The sequence below is a fragment of the Geotrypetes seraphini genome, chromosome 8 (genome assembly GCF_902459505.1).
Source record: "Geotrypetes seraphini chromosome 8, aGeoSer1.1, whole genome shotgun sequence".
NCBI lineage: Eukaryota > Metazoa > Chordata > Amphibia > Gymnophiona > Dermophiidae > Geotrypetes > Geotrypetes seraphini.
This window is the reverse complement of record NC_047091.1, coordinates 193,246,963-193,268,402: the sequence shown is the minus strand read 5'-3', so window position 1 is coordinate 193,268,402 and position 21,440 is coordinate 193,246,963. Positions and strand designations below refer to the sequence as shown.

General features: G+C 41.4%; 1 protein-coding gene across 1 annotated transcript in view; it reads left to right on the top strand.

Annotated features, from left to right (window-relative positions):
* Nucleotides 1–21,440, top strand: part of SCARF2 (scavenger receptor class F member 2) — a 188,018-nt gene that overhangs the window by 93,441 nt on the left and 73,137 nt on the right. Inside the window, exon 6 of the mRNA XM_033953915.1 lies at nt 3,390–3,518. Coding sequence (XP_033809806.1) covers nt 3,390–3,518 — 129 coding nt within the window. The remainder of the gene's footprint in view (nt 1–3,389; nt 3,519–21,440) is intronic.

Genomic DNA, 21,440 nt, shown 5'->3' with positions numbered 1-21,440 from the left:
GACATATTTAACTGTGCCAAATCGGAGCTTCTCCCCTTAGGGTCTGGAAAATCAGTACCCTGGCATGCTCAATTGACCATCCCACCGGTAAGAAACCCCATGTGGTATCTGGGCATTTATCTCAGAACCAACTTAAAAACTATGTACAAAGCTAATATTTTAGACCACATTGATAAGATCTAGACTCTCTGTGCAAAGTGGAAGGACCTTCCTTTAAAATTGTGGGGTAGGATAGCCCTAGTAAAGATGGTCATGCTTCCTAAATTGCTATACCCTATGGGTGTTTAGGGCTATTATCGCCACTTTCATTTGGAGAGATAAAAAAACCTGGAATCAGCTAATGTAAACTTTCTATGGACCGCTACCACGAGAGGGGGGGGAGTGAGCCTGGCAGATATTCACCTGTACAATATAGCTGTCCTGATGAGGATTATTTGAGGCTATTGCTGGGCAGTCAAAATTCTTGCCTGAAGAATGGTTGGAGAGTTGGAGTGTCCCCTACGCTCTTATGAATCCGATTCATGTGAGCAGGTCTGCACAAAATCCGCTTTCTGCTACCCCTTCAAAATGCTTGGAGGTGGTGGAAGAGAAGGCAATGCAAAGTCCCCAGAGGCCTTTCTGTTCCTCTTCATGGTGGGGGATGGAGATTTCTCCCCGGGATTTGGGCGCTCCTGTTTTCAGGACTGGGAAAAGAGGGGTTGTAAGTTTCTGGGTTAGCTTTTAGAAGGGCGGGGTACTTCTATCCTTGCGTTTCAACAGCTTCAGGATACTTGGTGAATTTCTACGTCTCAGTTCGGGACCTAGTTGCAAATTAAACACTACTACAGTTCTCTTTGGGCTAACTGTGGTGAAGCATTAGGATATGACCCTCTATATCAGTGTTCTTCAACCCTTTTACACCTATGGATCGGCGGATATAAAAGAATTATTTTGTGGACCAATAAACTACTAAGACTGAAATTTTTAAAAAACTATCTCCGACCTGTCCCTGCAAACCATCTGATCCCATCCGCACAAGCCTCAGTTATGATTTTATATTGAACGTATTTTATTAAAGTATAAAAAGAAACAATATTCTGTACAATTGTCATTTTATAAATACAAATAATACAGAGCAAGGATCAAGAAAACCCCTGTCTCCCCTCCCCTCTACTATCAAGAGAACTGAATAAGCCAAATTATTACAGAATGCTACACAGAAGTATCATGCTAACAGTCACACATGACAGGAATAGTGTTAGGGGATGCAACTAGGGCGACTGCCCCCTGGTCAGAGAGAGCCCTAAGCCAGCTGGCTAGAGGGAAAAATGGCAACACAAGCCTTGCTTTCCCAAATAAGGCTTGTAAAACTGATAATTAAGCCTAAACATTTCATGGAACTTTTCTTGTTGCAGAATAATAATAATAATAAATTTTATTTATATACCATAAATTCTGAGCGGTTAACATAAAAGAACACTGGACATTCAGTGATACATACAATATTTAAATATCATCAAAATACATAAGAATAAACGCTATGGGGCTTATAATCGAAAGAGAAAAACGTCCAAAAACCGGCCTAAGTCGGCACTTGGACGAACATTGTCAAAATTTGTCCAAGTGCTGATAATAAAAACGGGTTTTGGACGTATTTCTAAGAGACCTAGGCCTTCATAGTGCTGCGGAACGAACAAAGCTAAACAGGGCGTTTCAGAAGGAGTGTCGAGGGCGGGAGTTGGGTGGGATGTGGGTCGGCTTAGACTTAGCCGTACAGCATGTATGACCAAAAGTTATACAGCCCAGGATCGATGGAACTTGGACGTTATGATTTAGACCATTTAAAACATGGTCTAAGTCACAAAAACCCACCTAAAGTGACCAGATAAGCACTGCAAACACATAAAACAGACCCCCACACACTACCCCTGTGATCACCCAACCCCCCCCCCCCAACCTCATAAAAATCGTAATCACACCTTTAAAATTCAGCCTCCAGATCATCACCTGGCAGCCTGGCATAGGAAAGCCTAGTCATCCAGCACAGAGGCGGCTTAAGCTGTCTTGGGGGTAGGTTAGGGGCCCATGGAGAGGAGGACCCATGCCCATAAGCCCCTGTAATCACTGTATTGATAATAATACATGTGCACTCCCCTATACCCCCCCAAAAAAACCCTTTTCTACTGGCATATAAGTGGCTCCTGCAGCATAAGGGCTATTAGGGTGGTAGATAAGTGGGTCTAGGGGATTCTGGAGGTGGTTTGGGGGGCTCATCATGACCTAAAAGGGAGCTGTAGTGAGGAGAAGACATGGCACCCTTTTTGTGAAGTTCACAGCAGTGCCCTGTAAGTTACCCCACTATTTAGGTGCCATGTCTGGGTGTTCAGTCTATCACTTTGCAGACCCATCCCACGTTCAACAGGGCTTGTTCTAGGCATTTTTGACTTGGATGAAAAGTTGGATGAAAATGTGGTATAAAGATGGACGATTTAGCGACTTGGACGATCAGATCGGCAGGACGTATAGATAGACGATTTTCGAAACAAAAAAATTTTTGGACGTATTTTGCGAATTGTTTCCTAGGCTGTTTTTTTACTTTGGATGACTTGCGACTTAGACAACAACAGACTTAGACCTTCCTTTCGATTATGCCCCTCCACACATTCGGCAAAGCAAACAAATAGTTAAGAAGTTCGTCAAATTTCACTTTTATCGAATAATTTTGTTTTTAGTATCTTCCTAAAAGAAAAATAAGAATCGACTAAAGGAATGAGAAAGCATTCATTTTCCCTGCCTGGAAAGCAAACGTTCATTCATGAAATCTCTTCTATCAAACAGATTTTAAAGATGGATACATAAACATAGTATTATTTCGAGTATTTCTATTAGAATTATGAACTTTGAACTGAGAGGAAAGATATTCGGGGGCTATGCCAAATATAGCCTTGAAACAGAGACATCCAAATTTAAACAGAATTCTCACCTCGAACTTGCATGATCGAACTTCTAAGGCCAAAAATCAAGCGAACTGCTGTATTCTCTATTAAACGCAATCTGTGACAAATCTTTTTATGGGACCCTAAATAGATTATATTACAATAATCAGGAACTGATAGACTAGAACTACTAATCTGAACAATGTTATATCAAAATATTTTTTAATTGTTCGTAGTTTGCAATGAATAGCAAAATATTTTTTAATCAATAACTGTATGATCCTCTAAAGAAGAGAAAACAGGAGGGGCTGAGATATTTGTGATCAGATATGATTAAGAATTTTACTTTTCATTTTGATAGGATGAATATTTGAATCTATGAGTATAATTCAAAGCCTTGACTAGCCCTGGGTTAGAAATGAAAGTCTGAGAAATGTCTGAGGCGAGCTGCTAAAACTCTCTTGCTTTTCTCAGCTGTGAAATCAAATGCCACAACGGGACGTTCGGTGAGAACTGCGCCTTCGTCTGCAGCAGCTGCTTCAGTGGTGACTGTCATTTTGAAACGGGGAAATGTCTGTGCAGTGCTGGCTCCTACGGTCTATAGTAAGTCCACCCTTGTCTTCCTGTTGTTCCAGGCAGTGGCGTAGTAATGGGGGAGGGGGAGGCAGACCACCGCGGATATTGCCTTGGCAGGGGCATTGGCACCTCTCCTCCTCTCTGTGCTCCCACTCCTTCCCCCCTACCTCGCGCTGGCCTTGGCTCTCCCTCTGATATCACTTCCTGGTCGGGTGTATTTTTACTACCTCTTGTCATGTTAGTCCCTCTTGGTCTTCTAATACCCTCTTTTATTTTGTAAATTTTAATTGTTTATATTGTATTTTTTTTTTATGCTTTAAATTGATTGTAAACCGTCTACTTGCTGTGAACCGCAGCTATTGTGAGTAGAGTTTCTCTTTTTATTTTTTTAACCTTTTGGAAATGAGGTTTAGTATGCAATATAGATATATATTTTTCAGGTGATTTGCTTAAATAATGCATTATTAAACATCTTTTTCCATTATTATTAAAGAGGAGTCCTCTATACCCCCAAAAATTAAAGCCTCGTTCACTTATATGTGGACAACTCCGGCATGCCGAAGTTGTGTCCACATAACTCGCGCCCAACTAACACCCAAAAGTAGAAGGTTTAGTATGCAATATATATATTTTTTTCATGTGCTTTGATTGAGAAACAGAGAGATCAAAAGAGGAACTGGACAAGTGTTGAAGGTACATGTTTAATATTTATCCTAGAGAAATGACTGCTTATGAATCAAGAGGATATAATCTTGGCTTTTGAATTGATGGTGTGCATGGTGCAGTGGTTAGAGCTATAGCCTCAGTCCCCTGAGCTTGTGGGTTCAAACTCTTCACTGCTCCTTGTGATCCTGGGAAAGTCACTTAATCCCCTTGAGCCCACCAGGACAGAAAGGAAATATGATAAATTAACCGAATATAAAATTGGGGTGCCTTCTGCTTGCCATTTTCTTGCATACAATTTTAATGTTAAAAACCAGCATAAAATTGTCATTCTAATGATGTCATAATGCTAAAATGCGATAACATTATAGATGTTGTGAAGATGTCTATGCGATTCTACAAAGTATACCTAACTATATAGACATGTTTACATTCGCTGAGTGCGATTCTCTATTGTGTGTCTATGTTTAATAGAATCTCGCTCAGTGTTATGCTGCTGGACGTCTAAATGACGCCAAACTTTTAGATGTCCTTTACAGAATTTGCCCCTTGCTGTCTATATCCTTTCAGAGGAACGTCCTTCAGAACTGGACATAGATACTTGAGATGTGTTCTCATCAATGTCCTAAACAAATACATTGCCTGTGCCTTTTTTCTGCTGATCTCGACATGGCCCAGTGAATAAACTCCCAGGACGTCTGAAATATTTATTACATACACAAGCAAACAGTTGGAACAGCTGCTAAGGCCCTGCAGCCCTAGAAACTGTTTATATGATGGAAAAAACACTTCCTGACATGCATGACTGGTTTTGTTTATTTGTTCCCAAGGATGGAAGGGAGCTTGTGCCTCTACTGTCCAGTCAGCATGCCCCAACGGTGGCCATTATGATCTCTAACTTTCCATTTAGTGTGGGCTGATCCTTCATCCCTTGCTTCTTGAATTGTTGGATATTGAGCTCGCCTATCAAGTTGAGCTATAGGCACTTGATTGACTCATTTCCTCTTACCAGCCTTCAAACAATGTCAGAGAGGTTCACATTGAAATTTAATCTTAAGCAGAAAGGAACTCCATCATTACTAGAGAGGTAATAAAAGAAAGAAAGAACATCTAAAAGGCATCAGAACTGCCAATTTGCGGTAAATAAAGCCCTAGTATTCCCCATGCAATGAACTTGAATCAGGCCATTCGAGCATCTCAGCTGAACCTGACAAGTGAATGTTCTGCAACTCCTGCAATGTGCTTTGCGTAGGATGAAGTTGTTTCGATACTCTTCTGGATTCCAGGTGTGAAGAAGTTGGGGTGGGGAGAGGACTACTGCTCCTTCACAAAGTAACATCTCCAAATGGGTTAATTTTGTGCATTCCATGAAGGGTATAGACCTGAAACTGGGTGGGTTGGGTAGGATCTTAAGCTCTAAAGTTTATAGGGCCTCTTTTTGGAGCTCATAAAATGCCTTAACCAGCCTGGTAGAACTCATTATAACTGAGTTACACAGCTGTCAAGTTGCTAGTTCCAGGAGGGCAATCCTGGATTTCGACAATGCCTTCCTGGTACATTATGGGACCTGCAGCATACATTTCAATGAATCGAATTAAGGGCTACAAATAACATCCTGCTTTGGGACACTCTAAACCAAGACGGGCTGAAATTTCTGTTCCTATATCTGGGTAACTTGGCAGGTCTGATTCTGGCTTATTTTGTTCTCCACACTCAGCGCAGAAAGCTACCTGGTCACACTGCTAGTACAAATAACGTCATGGTAGTATTTTCTACAGTCTGATTTTTGCTTAACCCTTATCTTAGCTCCCTTAAACCCTTCCTGGGTTGGGGCATCTTCACCTTGCCTCATAAGTTTCTATGTGCATAAATACGAATATGAAGCCACTTCTTGCCCTGGATCAGTAGCATGGAATGTTGCTACTCTTTGGGTTTTTGCCAGGTACTGGTAACCTGAATTGGCCACCGTGAGGATGGGCTATTGGGCTAGCCCTGAAATTGTGGTATACAAGTCCCCATTCCCTTGTTTCTATAATTTATGAATGGTCTTTTGGTTGGAGTTTTGTTCACTGTATCTGCCCTCCATGTTCTCCTCCACTTTTTGTTTCTTAGCAACCTAGACTACTGCAATGTGCTTTATCTGCTATTGAGACAGACATGGGGAAGCAACTGCTTGCCCTGGTATTGGAAGCATGGAAAGTTTCAAGTTTATTATAAATTTGATTAATTGCTTATTCAAAATTCTAAGCGATGTCCAAAGTTTCAAGTTTATTGAGATTTTGATTTAAACGCAATATCAAATATTTTCAATGCGTATAACAAAAATAAATTCGGGGAAATAAATAAAACCATTTGAACAATAAACATACAAACATATCCAAAGATGATTAAAAATACATAAGGAACACAAGGATAAACTACATTTGTTTAAAATAAAAAAACAAAACAAAAGAAAAAACATTTAGGGAAGAACAACATTAGGAAGGGTAAAAAAAAACATTGATTTTTGTGAAACTTGGTCTAAAATACATATTTAAAAGAAAACTTAATCTAAGAGTTAGTAGGAGGATCATAAAAAGAGAAAAAATTATCTAATCTAAGATTTATATGCATCTTTATAAAGGTAGCTTTTTAAATTACTTTTAAATTTCTCTAGAGAGGTTTCGGCGTGTAAAAAGGTTGGAAATTTGTTCTAGATCTGAGGTCCCAAAATAGAAAAGGTTGTAGTTCTTCTAGTGCCAATCACTTTCAATGATGGAATGGTCAGCAAATACTGATCTGCTGATCTAAGAGATCTAGCTGTGGAATAAGGTATTAAATATCGATATAAAAATATTGGAGTATTAGTTTTCTGAATTTTGAATGTTAGCAGCGCAATTTTGTATGTTATTCTACGTGGGATCGGTAGCCAATGCGCTTCTCGCAGAAGAGGGATAACATGATCATATTTTTTTGAATTGGTAATAATTTTTATTGCAGTGTTTTGTATAATTTGCAACCTTCGTATTTCTTTCTGTGTTATGCCTTGGTATAATGTATTGCAATAATCCAACCTAGAGATTATCAAAGAGTGAATTAAAATATTTAAAGCTTTAGGTTCTAAAACTTTGGCTAAAGATCTGATAAGATGAAGTTTGTAAAAACAATTCTTGACTATGGAGCTAATCTGATCGTGGTAGGAGAGCTCGTGATCCAATAATATTCCCAATATTTTGGTCGTCGTTACTTTTTGTAATGGAAAACTGTCCCAAAAATTTTTTGCTGCAAGTGTAATATCTTTTTTCCATGGCAAGAACATTATTGAAGATTTAGATGGATTAAGGGATAGCGTATTGTCTTTTAACCATTGGCTAATTTGTTTTAACTTATTATTTATGTTCATTAACTCATTTGAATCGCCAAAGCTGGAAAAGCCGGTCTGGTTCGGATGTAAAATATGAGTGTTTTTCAATAAAGTTGCTTACATGATTGAAAACAACTTTTTGTATTATCTTAGCGAGGAATGGCAGGTTGGAAATTGGTCGATAGTTTGTTTCAGATGAGATTGGGTCTTTAGGATTTTTAATTATTGGTCGGATGATTGCCTCTTTCCATTCTGTTGTTAAACTAGTTTCAATCATGGACCGAATAAAAGGACCGAAGAAGGGAAAGAAACGTTTTATAAAGGATGGAGAGATTGAATGAGAGTCCGCACCTTTAATATTAATACTTTGTAGTAATTGTTTAAGGACCTCTAAAGATGGTATTTGAAAATTAGTGCATTTTGAGATGGGTAGAGTTGAAATTGGTTCCATATCTATATTATAGTTACTTTTTGCTTTAATGCTATCTCTGATTTTATGTATTTTATTTACAAAGTAATTTGCTAAAGTTTGAGCTTTTGGTTTATTTACTAATTCTGGGTTTTCTATTCTTTTTGGAGCTGTAAGATTTTTTTAAATAGCGAAAAGGACAGAGGAGTTTTTGGCATTTTCAAAGAAGGATGTTTTTGCTGAATTTATTTTGGTTTTATAATATGATAATTGATCTTTATATCTTTTTGAATTTTCTTGTGATTTGTTTCTTCTCCATTTCCATTCTAATGCCCTAAGTTGTTTTTTAATTAGATTAAGTTCTTCTGTGTACCAAGGGTTTCTTCTTTTCTTATAGTTAATACTTTTTGTACATAATGGGGCTAATTTTCCCATTAAATCTTCCATGGCAGTGGACCAAGCTTTAATTTGTTCATTAATTGGTAAGAGATGAAAATCTTCTATTTTTAAGTTAAATGATGCGGTTATGGAAGAAAGTTCTATTTTATTATAATTGCGATAGGTGATAGATTTTGAGTGGTAGTTGTTCCTAACAATTTTAAAAAGAAGGTTCAAGGTGATTAGTGAATGGTCTGACCAAGGGACAGGGGTAATTTTGAGGTTAGAAGTAATAATTGTGTCTAATGTATGGCCTGCAGAGTGAGTTGGTATATTAATCAAAGAAATAAGATATAGATTTGAGATTAATTCTGAAAATTCTTCTGTCAAAGGATTAGATTTGTCATCTAAATGGATATTAAAGTCACCAAGTAATATAGCATTATTGGATGATGAACTGAAATCAAATAGTAGTGCCTGTAAAGAGTCAAAGGTATCGCGTCTCATTGGTGGAGGAATATATAAAAGTAAAAAATCAGTTGGTGGAGAAATGTTAATTTTGAATTGTTGAAATTCAATAGATGTGTAGTTGGAGATTGATCGACTTTAACTAATAGAGAATGTTTAAAAATGACGGCTAAACTGCCACCCTTTTTTCCTTTTCTGTGATTGTAAATGTAAGAGGAGCGGCATGCAAAAGAAAGATATGCCTCTTCTCCTGTAGAAAGCCAAGTTTCTGTTATGCATAGTATATCCAAATTAGATTGAAGTATTAAATCATTAATTATATAAGATTTGGTTTTAACAGATCTTACATTAATTAAACCTATTGCAATATTTGATGTTTAATTAGGGTGTAAAGGAGTTAAAGGGATTTCGATATATGCTGGGGAATAGTGTAATTGGGACTTACCTTCTTTGGGAGGAATCAGGAGAGCTGTATTTTCCATTAGTGTTAAAGGTAGCTGAAGAGAGATTAAAATAAGCAGAAGAAGGTTTGTCTTAGTGTATGTTAGTTTGAGTAAGGAACCGCACCAAGGAAGTTGCTTCTATTTGGGTTTCTGCCAAGTACAAGTGCCCTGTATTGGATTCTTATGTTCTTTTGGTATGAAACACTTGCAGCTTGTCCAAAATCTGGTAGTGAAATTACTTTACAACTTTAGGAAGTTTGATCATGTCACACCTTTACTTCATTCCAAACAAAGGTTAACCATCTCAGATAGGATCACTTATAAAACCCTGCTTCTGGTCGGCAAGGTTTACCATTTAGGCACACCCCCTCCCCCCAGTATATTTCTCAACTTCGTATTTCCTATCTATCATCTAGGCCACTATGTTCATTCCAGCAGAGATACCTTAGCCACTCTGTACAGGTCATTGGTCTTACAGGACTCATGCTTCAGTTGATAGCCTTTTGCTTTGAAATAAACTTACGTTATCCTTTTGGTTAGAGCACTCTTTGATGACATTTAAAGCGGACCTTTATTTGAGATGATTAGGGAGGATAATTTCCCTCTTCTGGCCGTGGCTCCTCCTTTGAGGGTGAAGGTTTTAGGATTTTTCAGTAACAATACGTCTGCTTATCTTTGTATTTCTATGCTCTCCTGTAGTTATGTAATACTTTCCCATATCTTCTTTTTTTTTTTTTTTTCTGACGTATTATAAACCGCTCAGGGGGGTCTCATTCAGCAGTGTATCAAATACTGATTAAACTTGGGTCATCATGGACAATACGTTAAAATTTTCTGCTCAGTGTGCTGCAGTGGCCAAAAACATAATATTAGGAATTATTAGCAAAGACATAATAGAATAAAACAAATAATATCTTAATGCCTCTGTACCTCTCCAAGGTGAGACCGCACCTTGAGTATTGTGTGCAAATCTGGTCACCACATCTCAAAAAGGATGTAGTGGATAGAATGACTCTCATATGAGGAAAGGATAAGGAAACCAGGGCTCGTCAACTTGGAGAAGCAACAGCTGAGGGGAGATATGATCGAGGTCTTGATTGGAGTTGAACAGCTAAGCACAGAAGGCCAAATTCTATATAGGACATTTATATTAGGCATCAATAGGCACCCTAAGCCTAGCAACACTTAACTTCAGAATCCATACTCAACTTTTTTAAAAAATTGGTATGGTAATTGATCGTGCCAGCTTTCAGCAAAAGAAAATTTTTTTAAAATAAGCAATTAAAAGTTTGGCGACACCTAAGTGCAGGCGCCCTAAAAAGTAGGCATAGTTAGGGGTGGAGAATAGGCATCGCTAGGCGTTGTAATTAGGTGCTGGTAAATTAGCCCAAATAAAACTTGAGCTAATATACCGATGCCTACCTCCAGGATGCCTAGTGACACCTAGGTGCTGCTGATGGGATTTTATAAATGGCACCTAGTGGTTGATTGAGAGCCACACCGAGCGGGTGCCTACAATGTAGACGTTGTCTATAGAATTTAGACGAAATTGCTTAAGTCCAGGGGACAATCCATGAAGTTCTAGTACATAGTGGCATGTTTACAACCGATAGGAGAAAATATTTTTTCACTCAACATATATTTAAGCGCTGGAACTCATTGCCAAAGCAAGTGGTAACAGTAGTTAATGTAGGCTGGGTTTACAAAAAGTTTGGACAAATTCCTGGAGGAAAAGTCTTGTAGACTATTAAGGTAGATCTGGGAAGCGCCATTACTTTTCCCTGAGGTTAAATAGCCTGGAGTGTTGCTACACTTTGAGACTCTGCCAGGTACTTGAAACCTGGACTGGCCACTGTTGCAAATAAGATGGACTCATTAGGGCTTATATTCTGATGTTCTTCTATATGTTTTGATATGTCTGTAAGCACTTGGCAAAGTCTCCAGTGACCTGCTCCTGGCCAGATCCAAGTGTCTTTTTTCAACTCTTGACTTCTCTGCTGCTTTTGACAATGTTGATCACTACCAAGCTACCTCCTCTGTCTTCTTTACATTTCAGAGCTCTGCTCTGTCTTGGTTTTTTCCTCATTTTCTGTTAGATCTTCCACTGCTACTGTACCTCAGAGCAGTGGCATACCAAAGGGGGGGGGGGGTCCGCCCCAGGTGCACGCTCCAAAGGGGTGCACAACCGGTCCGGAAGCTCCTGCGCTGCTGGAAACGGCACCTCAGCGCGGCTGCCGTATTTATTCCAGAGCAGTCAGCAGCTGCGCTGAAGTGCACGAAGGTCCCACGATGATTACTTTTGCTGCCGCTGCTTCGGAAGAGGTAAGTGACGTCGGAGAGGGGTGGACTGGCAGCCGCAGTCATCGCAGGACCTTGCCTCTGCCGGTCCAGCCCCCCTCCGACGTCACTTACCTCTTCCGAAGCAGCGGCAGCAAAAGTAATCATCGTGGGACCTTTCTGATTTCGATGGAGAGAGAAAGAAGCATAGCAGGGTGGTGGAAGGAGAAAAAGGGGATCAGGGTGTTATGGAAGCATGGTGAAGGGTGAGAAAGGAGTTCAGGGTGGTATGGAAGCATGGTGAAGGGTGAGAAAGGGGGTCAGGGTGGTATGGAAGCATGGTGAAGGGTGAGAAAGGGGGTCAGGGTGGTATGGAAGCGTGGTGAAGGGTGAGAAAGGGGGTCAAGGTGGTATGGAAGCGTGGTGAAGGGTGAGAAAGGGGGTCAGGGTGGTATGGAAGCGTGGTAAAGGGTGAGAAAGAGGGTCATGGTGGTATGGAAGCGTGGTGAAGGGTGAGAAAGAGGGTCAGGGTGATATGGAGGTATGGTGAAGGGTGAGAAAGGGGGTCAGGGTGGTATGGAAGCGTGGTGAAGGGTGAGAAAGGGGGTCAGGGTGGTATGGAAGCATGGTAAAGGGTGAGAAATGGGGTCAAGGTGGTATGGAAGCATGGTGAAGGGTGAGAAAGGGGGTCAGGGTGGTATGGAAGCGTGGTAAAGGGTGAGAAAGAGGGTCAGGGTGGTATTGAAGCATGGTGAAGGGTGAGAAAGGGGGTCAGGGTGGTATGGAAGCGTGGTGAAGGGTGAGAAAGGGGGTCAGGGTGGTATGGAAGCGTGGTGAAGGGTGAGAAAGGGGGTCAGGGTGGTATGGAGGCATGGTGAAGGGTGAGAAAGGGGGTCAGGGTGGTATTGAAGCATGGTGAAGGGTGAGAAAGGGGGTCAGGGTGGTATGGAAGCGTGAAGGGTGAAAAATGGGCAGATGCTGATGGAAGTGGGGGGAAGGAGGAGGAGAGAGTGAAATGCCAGACCATGGGGGTGTGGGAGAGATGGAAGGGGAAGGCATAAAGTTTCTTGAAAGTGAATAGAAGGAGAGAAGATGTCATATAGAAGGGGCAGAGAGAGTGTAGACAGTGGATGAAAGGAAGAGAGTGACAAGAAGATGAGGAAAGCAGAAACCAGAGAAGACAAGGTAGAAAAAAAAATTCTATATATATTTTTTTTTTGCTTTAGGGGAGATGCATTGATGTTTCTGTGGTGTTGCTTCTTGGTGCTTCAGTTTAATCTTTGTATTTTTATTCTATCTCCCCCATTTACAAAACTGTAGAGCATTTTTTAGTATTGGCATCTGAGCTGTTACCACCATGGCTAAAAATCACACTACAGTTTTGTAAAAGGGGGAGGGGTTAGTTTGTGATTACTTATTCCATACTAGGCAAAGGTATTTTCTGTGTTCTGTATGTTCGAAAAGACATGGTTTTCTGTTAGGATTGACTGTAGGATTGATCTGTATTAGTCTGGCTTGTTTAGTTTTACAATGGGTTTATTGATGTACTGCTCACTGCAGTATGTAAGATGCTGCCTTTTCTTAGGTACACTCTTGTGTGACGTGTGGATTGTTAGTAAAAATCATGTTTTTCGTACAGATGGGGGAGGGGTGCCAAAAAATGATGGGTCCCCGGGTGCCATATATGCTAGGTACGCCACTGCCTCAGAGCTGTCTCTTCTTGGCTCTCCCTGTACTTTTTCTTGCTTAGCTCTGAAAACCATGATAGGAGATCAATCTTTCTGCTAACAACTCCTCAATCTCCTTGTCTACATCAGGAATCCAAGTCCGAGTCTCAGCCTACTTCTCTGTCATTTGAAAGTGAACACAGCCAAGACTGAGTTTCTCATCTTTCCCCTTAAACCCATCTTTCCTCTCCCCCTCATTCTGTAGTTCTGCAGATAACACTTCTCTCCTCAACTTATAGCCTTAGGGTCATCTTTGACTCCTTGCTGTCTTTCTCTACAAATATCCTGTCACTTCTTTCCCCGTATCATCACTAAAATTCATCCCTTCCTTTCTGGAAACCCTTGTCCATAGTCATCAAGTTTATTAAAAATTTGATTTGATTGCTTCTCAGATTTCCAAGCGATGTACAATGCCTCCCGCTTATATTAATGTAACTTTCTCCATCTCTCTCCCCTTCAATTTATTCAGAATTCTGCTGCACAACTTCTCTTCACCAATGTTGCTATATTCGTGTAACCCTTCTCTTTAAGTTCTTTCCATTATGCTCTATCCATTTCCATAAGCAGTATAAACTCCTTATACTGACTACAAGTGCGTTCATTCTGCAGCTCCTCGGTATCTCTCATCGTTCCCTACACCCTCCAAAGTAACTCCACTCATCAGGTAAGTCATTATTATCTGTAACTGCCTTCCCCATGTCAACTCTGTTCATTCTGTCTTACTGGCCTTACGATCATGCTGCATCTCTGGTCCTTTTCAATTCCAGGCTACTGGTAACTCTTAACCCCTATTCACTTCTTCAATACCCATGTTATAGTCATTCCTATAATAACTCTCGAACTCCTTAATTGTCCTGTTTGTCTTGAATGGATTATGAGCTCTGTCAAGTAAGGACCATCTCTTCTATGATTGGGTATAACACAACATATCTCTTGTAGCAATATAAAAATGATTAGTAGTAGTAACAGTATGTAAATTCACAGAATATATGGGAACTCTGCAAATCTAAATGTTGAAGACTTGGAGAAGTGGGGTGGGTGGGAACTCTGCAATTTGGAGGAATGGCACGTGTGGGAGCTGCAGCCTGTATGCAGAAGGCTCAGAAGAGAGGCACATGTAGGAGCTATGATCTACACATTGAGGGCTCGGAGGAATGGCGCGAGGAACAGGATGTATGGGAATTCCATAGTCTACACGTGAAGAGCTTGAGGGAATATGTTCTCAGCAGCCTGTAGTTGCAAGGAAAAAAATTTGAAGAACACAGGAAGTATCAAAAAGAATGTCACCTCATGGTTAGAAAAGCAAAAAGAGAATATGAAGAGAGGCTAGCCGGGGAAGCACAAAATTTCAAACCGTTCTTTAGATACGTTAAAGGGCAGCAGCCAGCTAGGGATGAGGTGGGACCGTTGGATGACGGAGATAGGAAGGGTGTGGTGAAGGAGGAGAAAGAAGTGGCAGAAAGACTAAACACATTCTTTTCGTCAATATTTACAAATGAGGACACATCCAACATACCGGAACCTGAACAATTCTTCAAAGGAGAACAAGAAGAAAAATTAAGATCCATGGAAGTAATCCTTGAAGACGTATACAGGCAATTAGAAAAATTAAAAATTGACAAATCACCTGGGCGGAATCCACCCTAGGGTGCTGAAAGAGCTTAAGGAGGAAATAGCGGAACTACTACAGCAAGTTTGTAATCTATCCCTGAAAACAGGCGTGATCCCGGAGGATTGGAAGATAGCCAACGTAACGCCCATCTTTAAAAAGGGACCAAGAGGTGACCCGGGGAACTACAGACTGGTAAGTCTGACCTCAGTTCCGGGGAAAATGGTTGAAGCACTGATAAAAGATACTATCGAGGAGCATCTAGAAAGGAATAAACTTATGAAAACAACATGAAAGCCAACATGGCTTCTGCAAGGGAAGATTGTGCCTAACGAACTTATTGCATTTCTTCAAAGGAATTAACAAACGGATGGACAAAGGGGACCCCATTGACATCGTATACTTAGACTTCCAAAAAGCCTTTGAACGCCTACTTCGGAAACTGAAGAACCATGGGGTGGAAGGAGACGTGCACAGATGGATCAGGAATTGGTTGGCAGGTAGGAAACAGAGGGTAGGAGTGAAGGGCCACTACGCTGACTGGACTAGGGTCATGAATGGTTTCTGCAGGGGTCGGTGCTCAGACCGCTGCTATTCAATGTATTCATAAATGATCTAGAAACAGGGACGAAGTGCGAAGTAATAAAATTCACAGACGACACCAAACTATTTAGTGGGGCTAGGACTATAGAGGACTGCGAAGGTTTACAAAGGGACCTGAACAAACTAGGGGAGTGGGCGATGAGATGGCAGATGAAGTTTAATGTAGAGAAATGTAAAGTCTTGCACGTAGGAAGCAGAAACCCGAGATACAGCTACACTATGGGAGGGCTGTTATTGAGTGAGAGTACCCAAGAAAGGGACTTGGGGGTAATAGTCGACAAGACAATGAAGCCGTCGGCGCAGTGCGCAGCGGCCGCTAAAAGAGCAAATAGAATGCTAGGTATAATCAAGAAGGGTATTACAACCAGAACGAAAGAAGTTATCCTGCCATTGTATCGGGCGGATGATGCGCCCACATCTGGAGTAATGCGTCCAATATTGGTCTCCATAGCTAAAGAAGGATATAGCGATACTCGAGAGGGTTCAGAAGGGAGCGACACATATGATAAAAGGTATGGAAAACCTTTCATATGCCGAAAGATTGGAGAAAACTGGGGTTCTTTTCCCTGGAGAAGCAGAGACTTAGAGGGGACATGATAGAGACTTACAAAATCTGGAAGGGCATAGAGAAAGTGGAGAGGGACAGATTCTTCAAACTTTCGAAAACTACATGAACGAGAGGCAATTCGGAAAAATTAAGAGGGGACAGATTCAGAACCAATACTAGGAAGTTCTTCTTCACCCAATGGGTGGTGGACAACTGGAATGCACTTCCAGAGGGCGTGATAGGACAAGATATGGTATTAGAGTTCAAGAAGGGTTTGGACAATTTTCTGAAGGACAAGGGGATAGAAGGATAGATAGAGGGTTACTATATAGGTCCTGGACCTGGTGGGCCCCCGCGTGAGCAGACTGCTGGGCATGATGGACCTCTGATCTGACCCAGCAGAGGCATTTCTTATGCCTAAAAAATAAAATAGGAGAGTTAGAGTATATAGCACTGAATGATGAGGTAGATACTATAGGCATCTCAGAGACCTGGTAGAAGGAGGACAATCAATGGAACACTGTGTTACCTAGGTACAAATTATATCACAAGGATAGAGTAGATCAAATTGGAGGGGGGGGGGTTGCGCTATTTGATTCAACAATCTGCATCTTATTGCACCTTTAGAAAACTGGTTAAGACCTATCTGTTCAAAAATGTGTTACTTGATTGATGACTGTCATAGTTTCTTATTGTTTTTTCACTATTGAAATATTGTATTGCTTTCTGTGTGCTTTGTATCATCAACTAAACGATTGGCTGGGTAACATTATCATGCACTCCTTATCCTACCTAAGTTTCAGAAAATTAGTAAAAACAAACTTGTTTAACTGATTTGTAACCTAAGACCTCTTAAGCCTTATCTCTCCAACTCTAACCGAATTGTTTCCTAAGATCTCTTATGCCTTACCTCTGTATCCTGTTCACCTATATTTTGATAACTATACATTGTACCTATATTCGCTGATTGTCCAGCTCTTCTTTGTTGTAAACCGCCTTGAACTACTACGGCTTTGGTGGTATATAAGAATAAAATTATTATTTTTATTTTTATTCTGTGAACAGCCTAGAACTTTTTGGGTGTTGGTGGTATAGAAAAATAAAGTTGTTATTATTATTATTATTATTAATAATAATAATAGTTAAAGAGGGAATTGAATCAAATAAAATAAACATCCTGCATGGCATAGATAGCAGTGTGGAATCCATATGGATAGAAATTCCATGTGTGAAGAGAAGGAATATAAAGGTTGGATTATACTACTGTCCCCCGGGCCAAAACGAGCAGACAGATGAAGAAATGTTTTCAGAGATTAGGAAAGCTGGAGAATTGGGCAACACTATAATAATGGGGAATTTTAATTACTATGGCCAAGGACTTCAATTACCCCAACATTGACAGTGATCATAATGTGATCAGATTTGAGCTGATACCGGGAGTAACGTCACAGAAGAAATCTACTGTAGAGGCATTTAATTTTCAAAAGGACGACTATGATAAAATGAGGAAAATGATTAAAAAGAAGCTAAAAGGATTGGTTGCAAAGATTAGGACTGTAAACCAGGTATGGATGTTATTTAAAAATACCATTGTGGAAGCCCAGACCAGATGTATTCCACATATCTGTAGACAATATGATGAAACCTTCTGCCCAATGTGTGGTGGCAGCCAAGAAAACAAACAGGATGCTGGGAATTATTAAAAAAGAGATGGTTAACAAGACTAAGAATGTCATAATGCCCCTGTATTGCTCCATGGAGCAATTTCATCTGGAGTATTGTGTTCAATTCTGGTTTCCTTATCTCAAGAAAGATATAGTGGCGCTAGAAAGGGTTCAAAGAAAAGTGACCAAGATGGTAAAGGGGATGGAATTCCTCTCGTATGAGGAAAGACTAAAACAGTTAGGGCTCTTCAGTTTGGAAAATAGATGGCTGAGGGGAGATATGACTGGTCTACAAAATCCTGAGTGCAGTAGAACGGGTACAGGTGGATCAATTTTTCACTCCATCAAAAATTACAGACACTAGGGGACAATCGATGAAGTTACAGGGGAATATTTATAAAATCAATAGGAGGAAATATTTTTTTACTCAGAGAATAGTTAAGCTCTGGAACTCGTTGCCAGAGGATGTGGTAAGAGCGGTTAGAGTAGTTGGTTTTAAGAAAGGTTTGGACAAGTTTCTGGAGGAAAAATCCATAGTCTGGTATTGAGAAAGACAAGGGGAAAGCCACTGCTTGCCCTGTATCGGTAGAATGGAATATTGCTACACCTTGGGTTTTGTCTAGGTACTAGTGACCTGGATTGGCCACTGTGAGAACGGGCTACCATTGGTCTGACCCAGTAAGGCTATTCTTATGTTATTATGAGTGGCGTGTGTGGAGAGCTCCGAAGAGCAGCATGTGTGAAAAATCTGAGTTCTGCAGATAGAAATTCAGGGTAGCCGGATGAGTCTGATCCCCATGGCTTCTCAGGAAGCGAGTTGCTTGTTTCTATCCTTTGTGCACACAGTGAATTGCAGGCTAAACCTGGCTGAGGAATTATGGAGTGGGAATGGAGCTGTCAGCAGGCAGAGCCCTTGCAGAGATGTTAAATATAGATGAGGTCAAGAGTTAGTCATTCCAGTTGTCTTTAGAAAACAAATCTGGGCTTCTTTAAAAGGATATGGCAAAGGTTGGAATTTGTTTCTTCACAGTGTAAATTCTGGAATTTTTGAAACTGGTTTTAGGTCAATGTAGTTTTACCTGCTCCCTCTGCACCCGGGCCACTGAATAAAATGCTCCATCAGCATAGCATCAGTCCTACTGCTGTAATGATGTGTCATTGGAGCACACATTGCAACACCACAGCAGTGGCCTCATCAGTCTCCTCCTAGCTCCATCTGCCTAATCCTGTGTCTCATTAGCATGGATCCTACTTATGTCACGTTGTGTCTCCATTGCGCCAATCCCATCAACTGAAAAGCAGCTTCCCAGCAAAACTGTCCTAGCAAGCAGCTTCACTTGAGCTCCAGCTCCAGCAAGCCCATCTTCAGGGCTTTGAAACTGGGGGCTGCATCAGATGCTCATTAATAGGGTCAAAGATGTGGCTGCTGTGTTGCCTGCTTGAAATGAGAAATGGAAGGAGTTTGCAGCTGTTATTTAGGAGTTATACATTTGATAAATTGCATTTAGATAAGTGGTGTGGTCTCAGAAGCCAAAAAAGGTCAAACCACTGTCAGAGTATATTTACGTTTTAACAAAAACTTCACAGAATAATTGTCGTTGCTTTTACTCCACTTCTGGGTTATATTTTTTTTTGTGGCCTGTTGCCTCTCCATTTTTCTCTTACAATTTAGTAGGACAATTTGTAATGTTATCTCACTGTGAGGCAAGTGAGTGGGATAGTGGAGAGCACGCCTTCACTGATATTGCAATTATGCCACCTTACAGTAGGGGGTGCTAATTCACAGACGCTAAGAATAAGCTACCTTAGGATAGATGGGACAAGCCTGCTGAATCAAGGGGCTCAGGGAGGCTCTGGGGGAAGAGATCTCCAGGAGGGAGAGGGCTGTGGTACCTGAGGAGAAGCCAGGGAAGTGGATGTGAGAAGAACAGTCAAGGTAGGAAGTCTATTGTCGCCAGTGGCATAGCGAGGGCAGGAGGCCCCCTCCCCCTCCGTTCCGTCTAGGCCTCCATGCCACACTAACACTCTCCCTTAAGAACATAAGAAGTTGCCTCCACTGGGTCAGACCAGAGGTCCATCGCACCCAGTGGCCCACTCCCGCGGCGGCCCATCAGGTCCGTGACCTGTGAAGTGGTTTCTGTCTAATCCTATAACCTACCTCTACTTCTTTCTGTACCCCTCAATTCCCTTATCTTTTAGGAACTTATCTAGACCTTCCTTGATCCCCTGTAGCGTGCTCTGGCCTATTACAGCCTCCGGGAGCGCGTTCCATGTGTCCACCACCCTCTGAGTGAAAAAGAACCTCCTAACATTTGTTCTAAACCTGTCCTTTTTCAATTTCTCCGAGTGCCCCCTTGTGCTTGTGGCTCCCCACAGCCTGAAGAATTTGTCCCTGTCTACCTTTTCTATACCCTTCATGATTTTGAAGGTTTCTATCATATCTCCCCTAAGTCTCCGCTTTTCCAGAGAGAATAGCCCCAGCATTTCCAATCTGTCCGCATATGAGAAGTTTTCCATACCCTTTATCAACTTTGTCGCTCTTCTCTGGACTCCCTCAAGTACCGCCATGTCCTTTTTGAGGTACGGCGACCAGTACTGGACACAGTACTCCAGATGTGGGCACACCATCGCCCGATATAGCGGCAAAATGACTTCCTTCGTCCTGGTCGTGATACCCATTTTGATGATACCCAACATTCTGTTCGCTTTCTTTGAGGCTGTCGCACACTGTGCTGATGCTTTCAATGTTGTGTCTACCATCACCCCCAGGTCTCTTTCAAGTTTGCTCACCCCCAGCAACGATCCCCCCATTTTATAGTTGAACATCGGGTTCTTTTTCCCTACATGCATGACTTTGCATTTCTCAGTGTTAAAACTCATTTGCCATTTTTTTGCCCAGTCTTCCAATCTCGTTAAGTCCCTTTGCAGGTTTTCACAGTCTTCCTTGGTTCTAACCCTGCTGTAGAGTTTGGTGTCGTCCGCAAATTTAATGACCTCACAGTTCGTCCCTGTCTCCAAGTCGTTAATAAATATATTGAACAGGAGCGGTCCCAGCACCGACCCCTGTGGGACTCCACTCGTGACCCATTGCCATTCTGAGTAATGGCCCCTTCCCACCCATGTACCTCTTTAAATCTTTGCCAGCGTGAGCAGCATCTCTGGCCTGCTTCACACACTGGCATTGGCTTTCCCTCTGATATAACTTTCTGGCCCCGCAACCCAGAAGTGATTTCAGAGGAAGCCAGGCCAGTGCGAGCACATCCACTCCCCTGGCTTCTCCTCAGGTACTACTGGTTTTAAGAAAGATTTGGACAAGTTCCTGGAGAAAAAGTCCATAGTCTGTTATTGAGAAAGACATGGGGGAAGCCACTGCTTGCCCTGGATCGCTAGCATGGAATGTTGCTACTCTTTGGGGTTCTGGAATCTTTTGTTACTCTTTGGGATACCAGAATCTTGCTATTCTTTGAGATTCTGTATGGAATGTTGCTACTCCTTGGGTTTTGGCCAGTTACTAGGGATCTGGACTGACCACCATGAGAACGGGCTACTGGGCTTGATGGACCATTGGTCTGACCCAATAAGGCTATTCTTATATTCTTCATGTGGGGGAGGTGGTTGATGGTTCTATGCTCCTTAAGAGGCTGCACATTAATGGCCCTTGCTCCTGGGGAAGAACATAAGACTAGTCTTACTGGGTCAGACCAATGGTCCATCCAGCTCAGTATCCCGTCTTCACGGTGGCCAATCCAAGTCACTAGTATCTAGCAAAATCAAAATAATAGCATCATTCCATGCCACCAATCCAGGGCAAGCAGTGG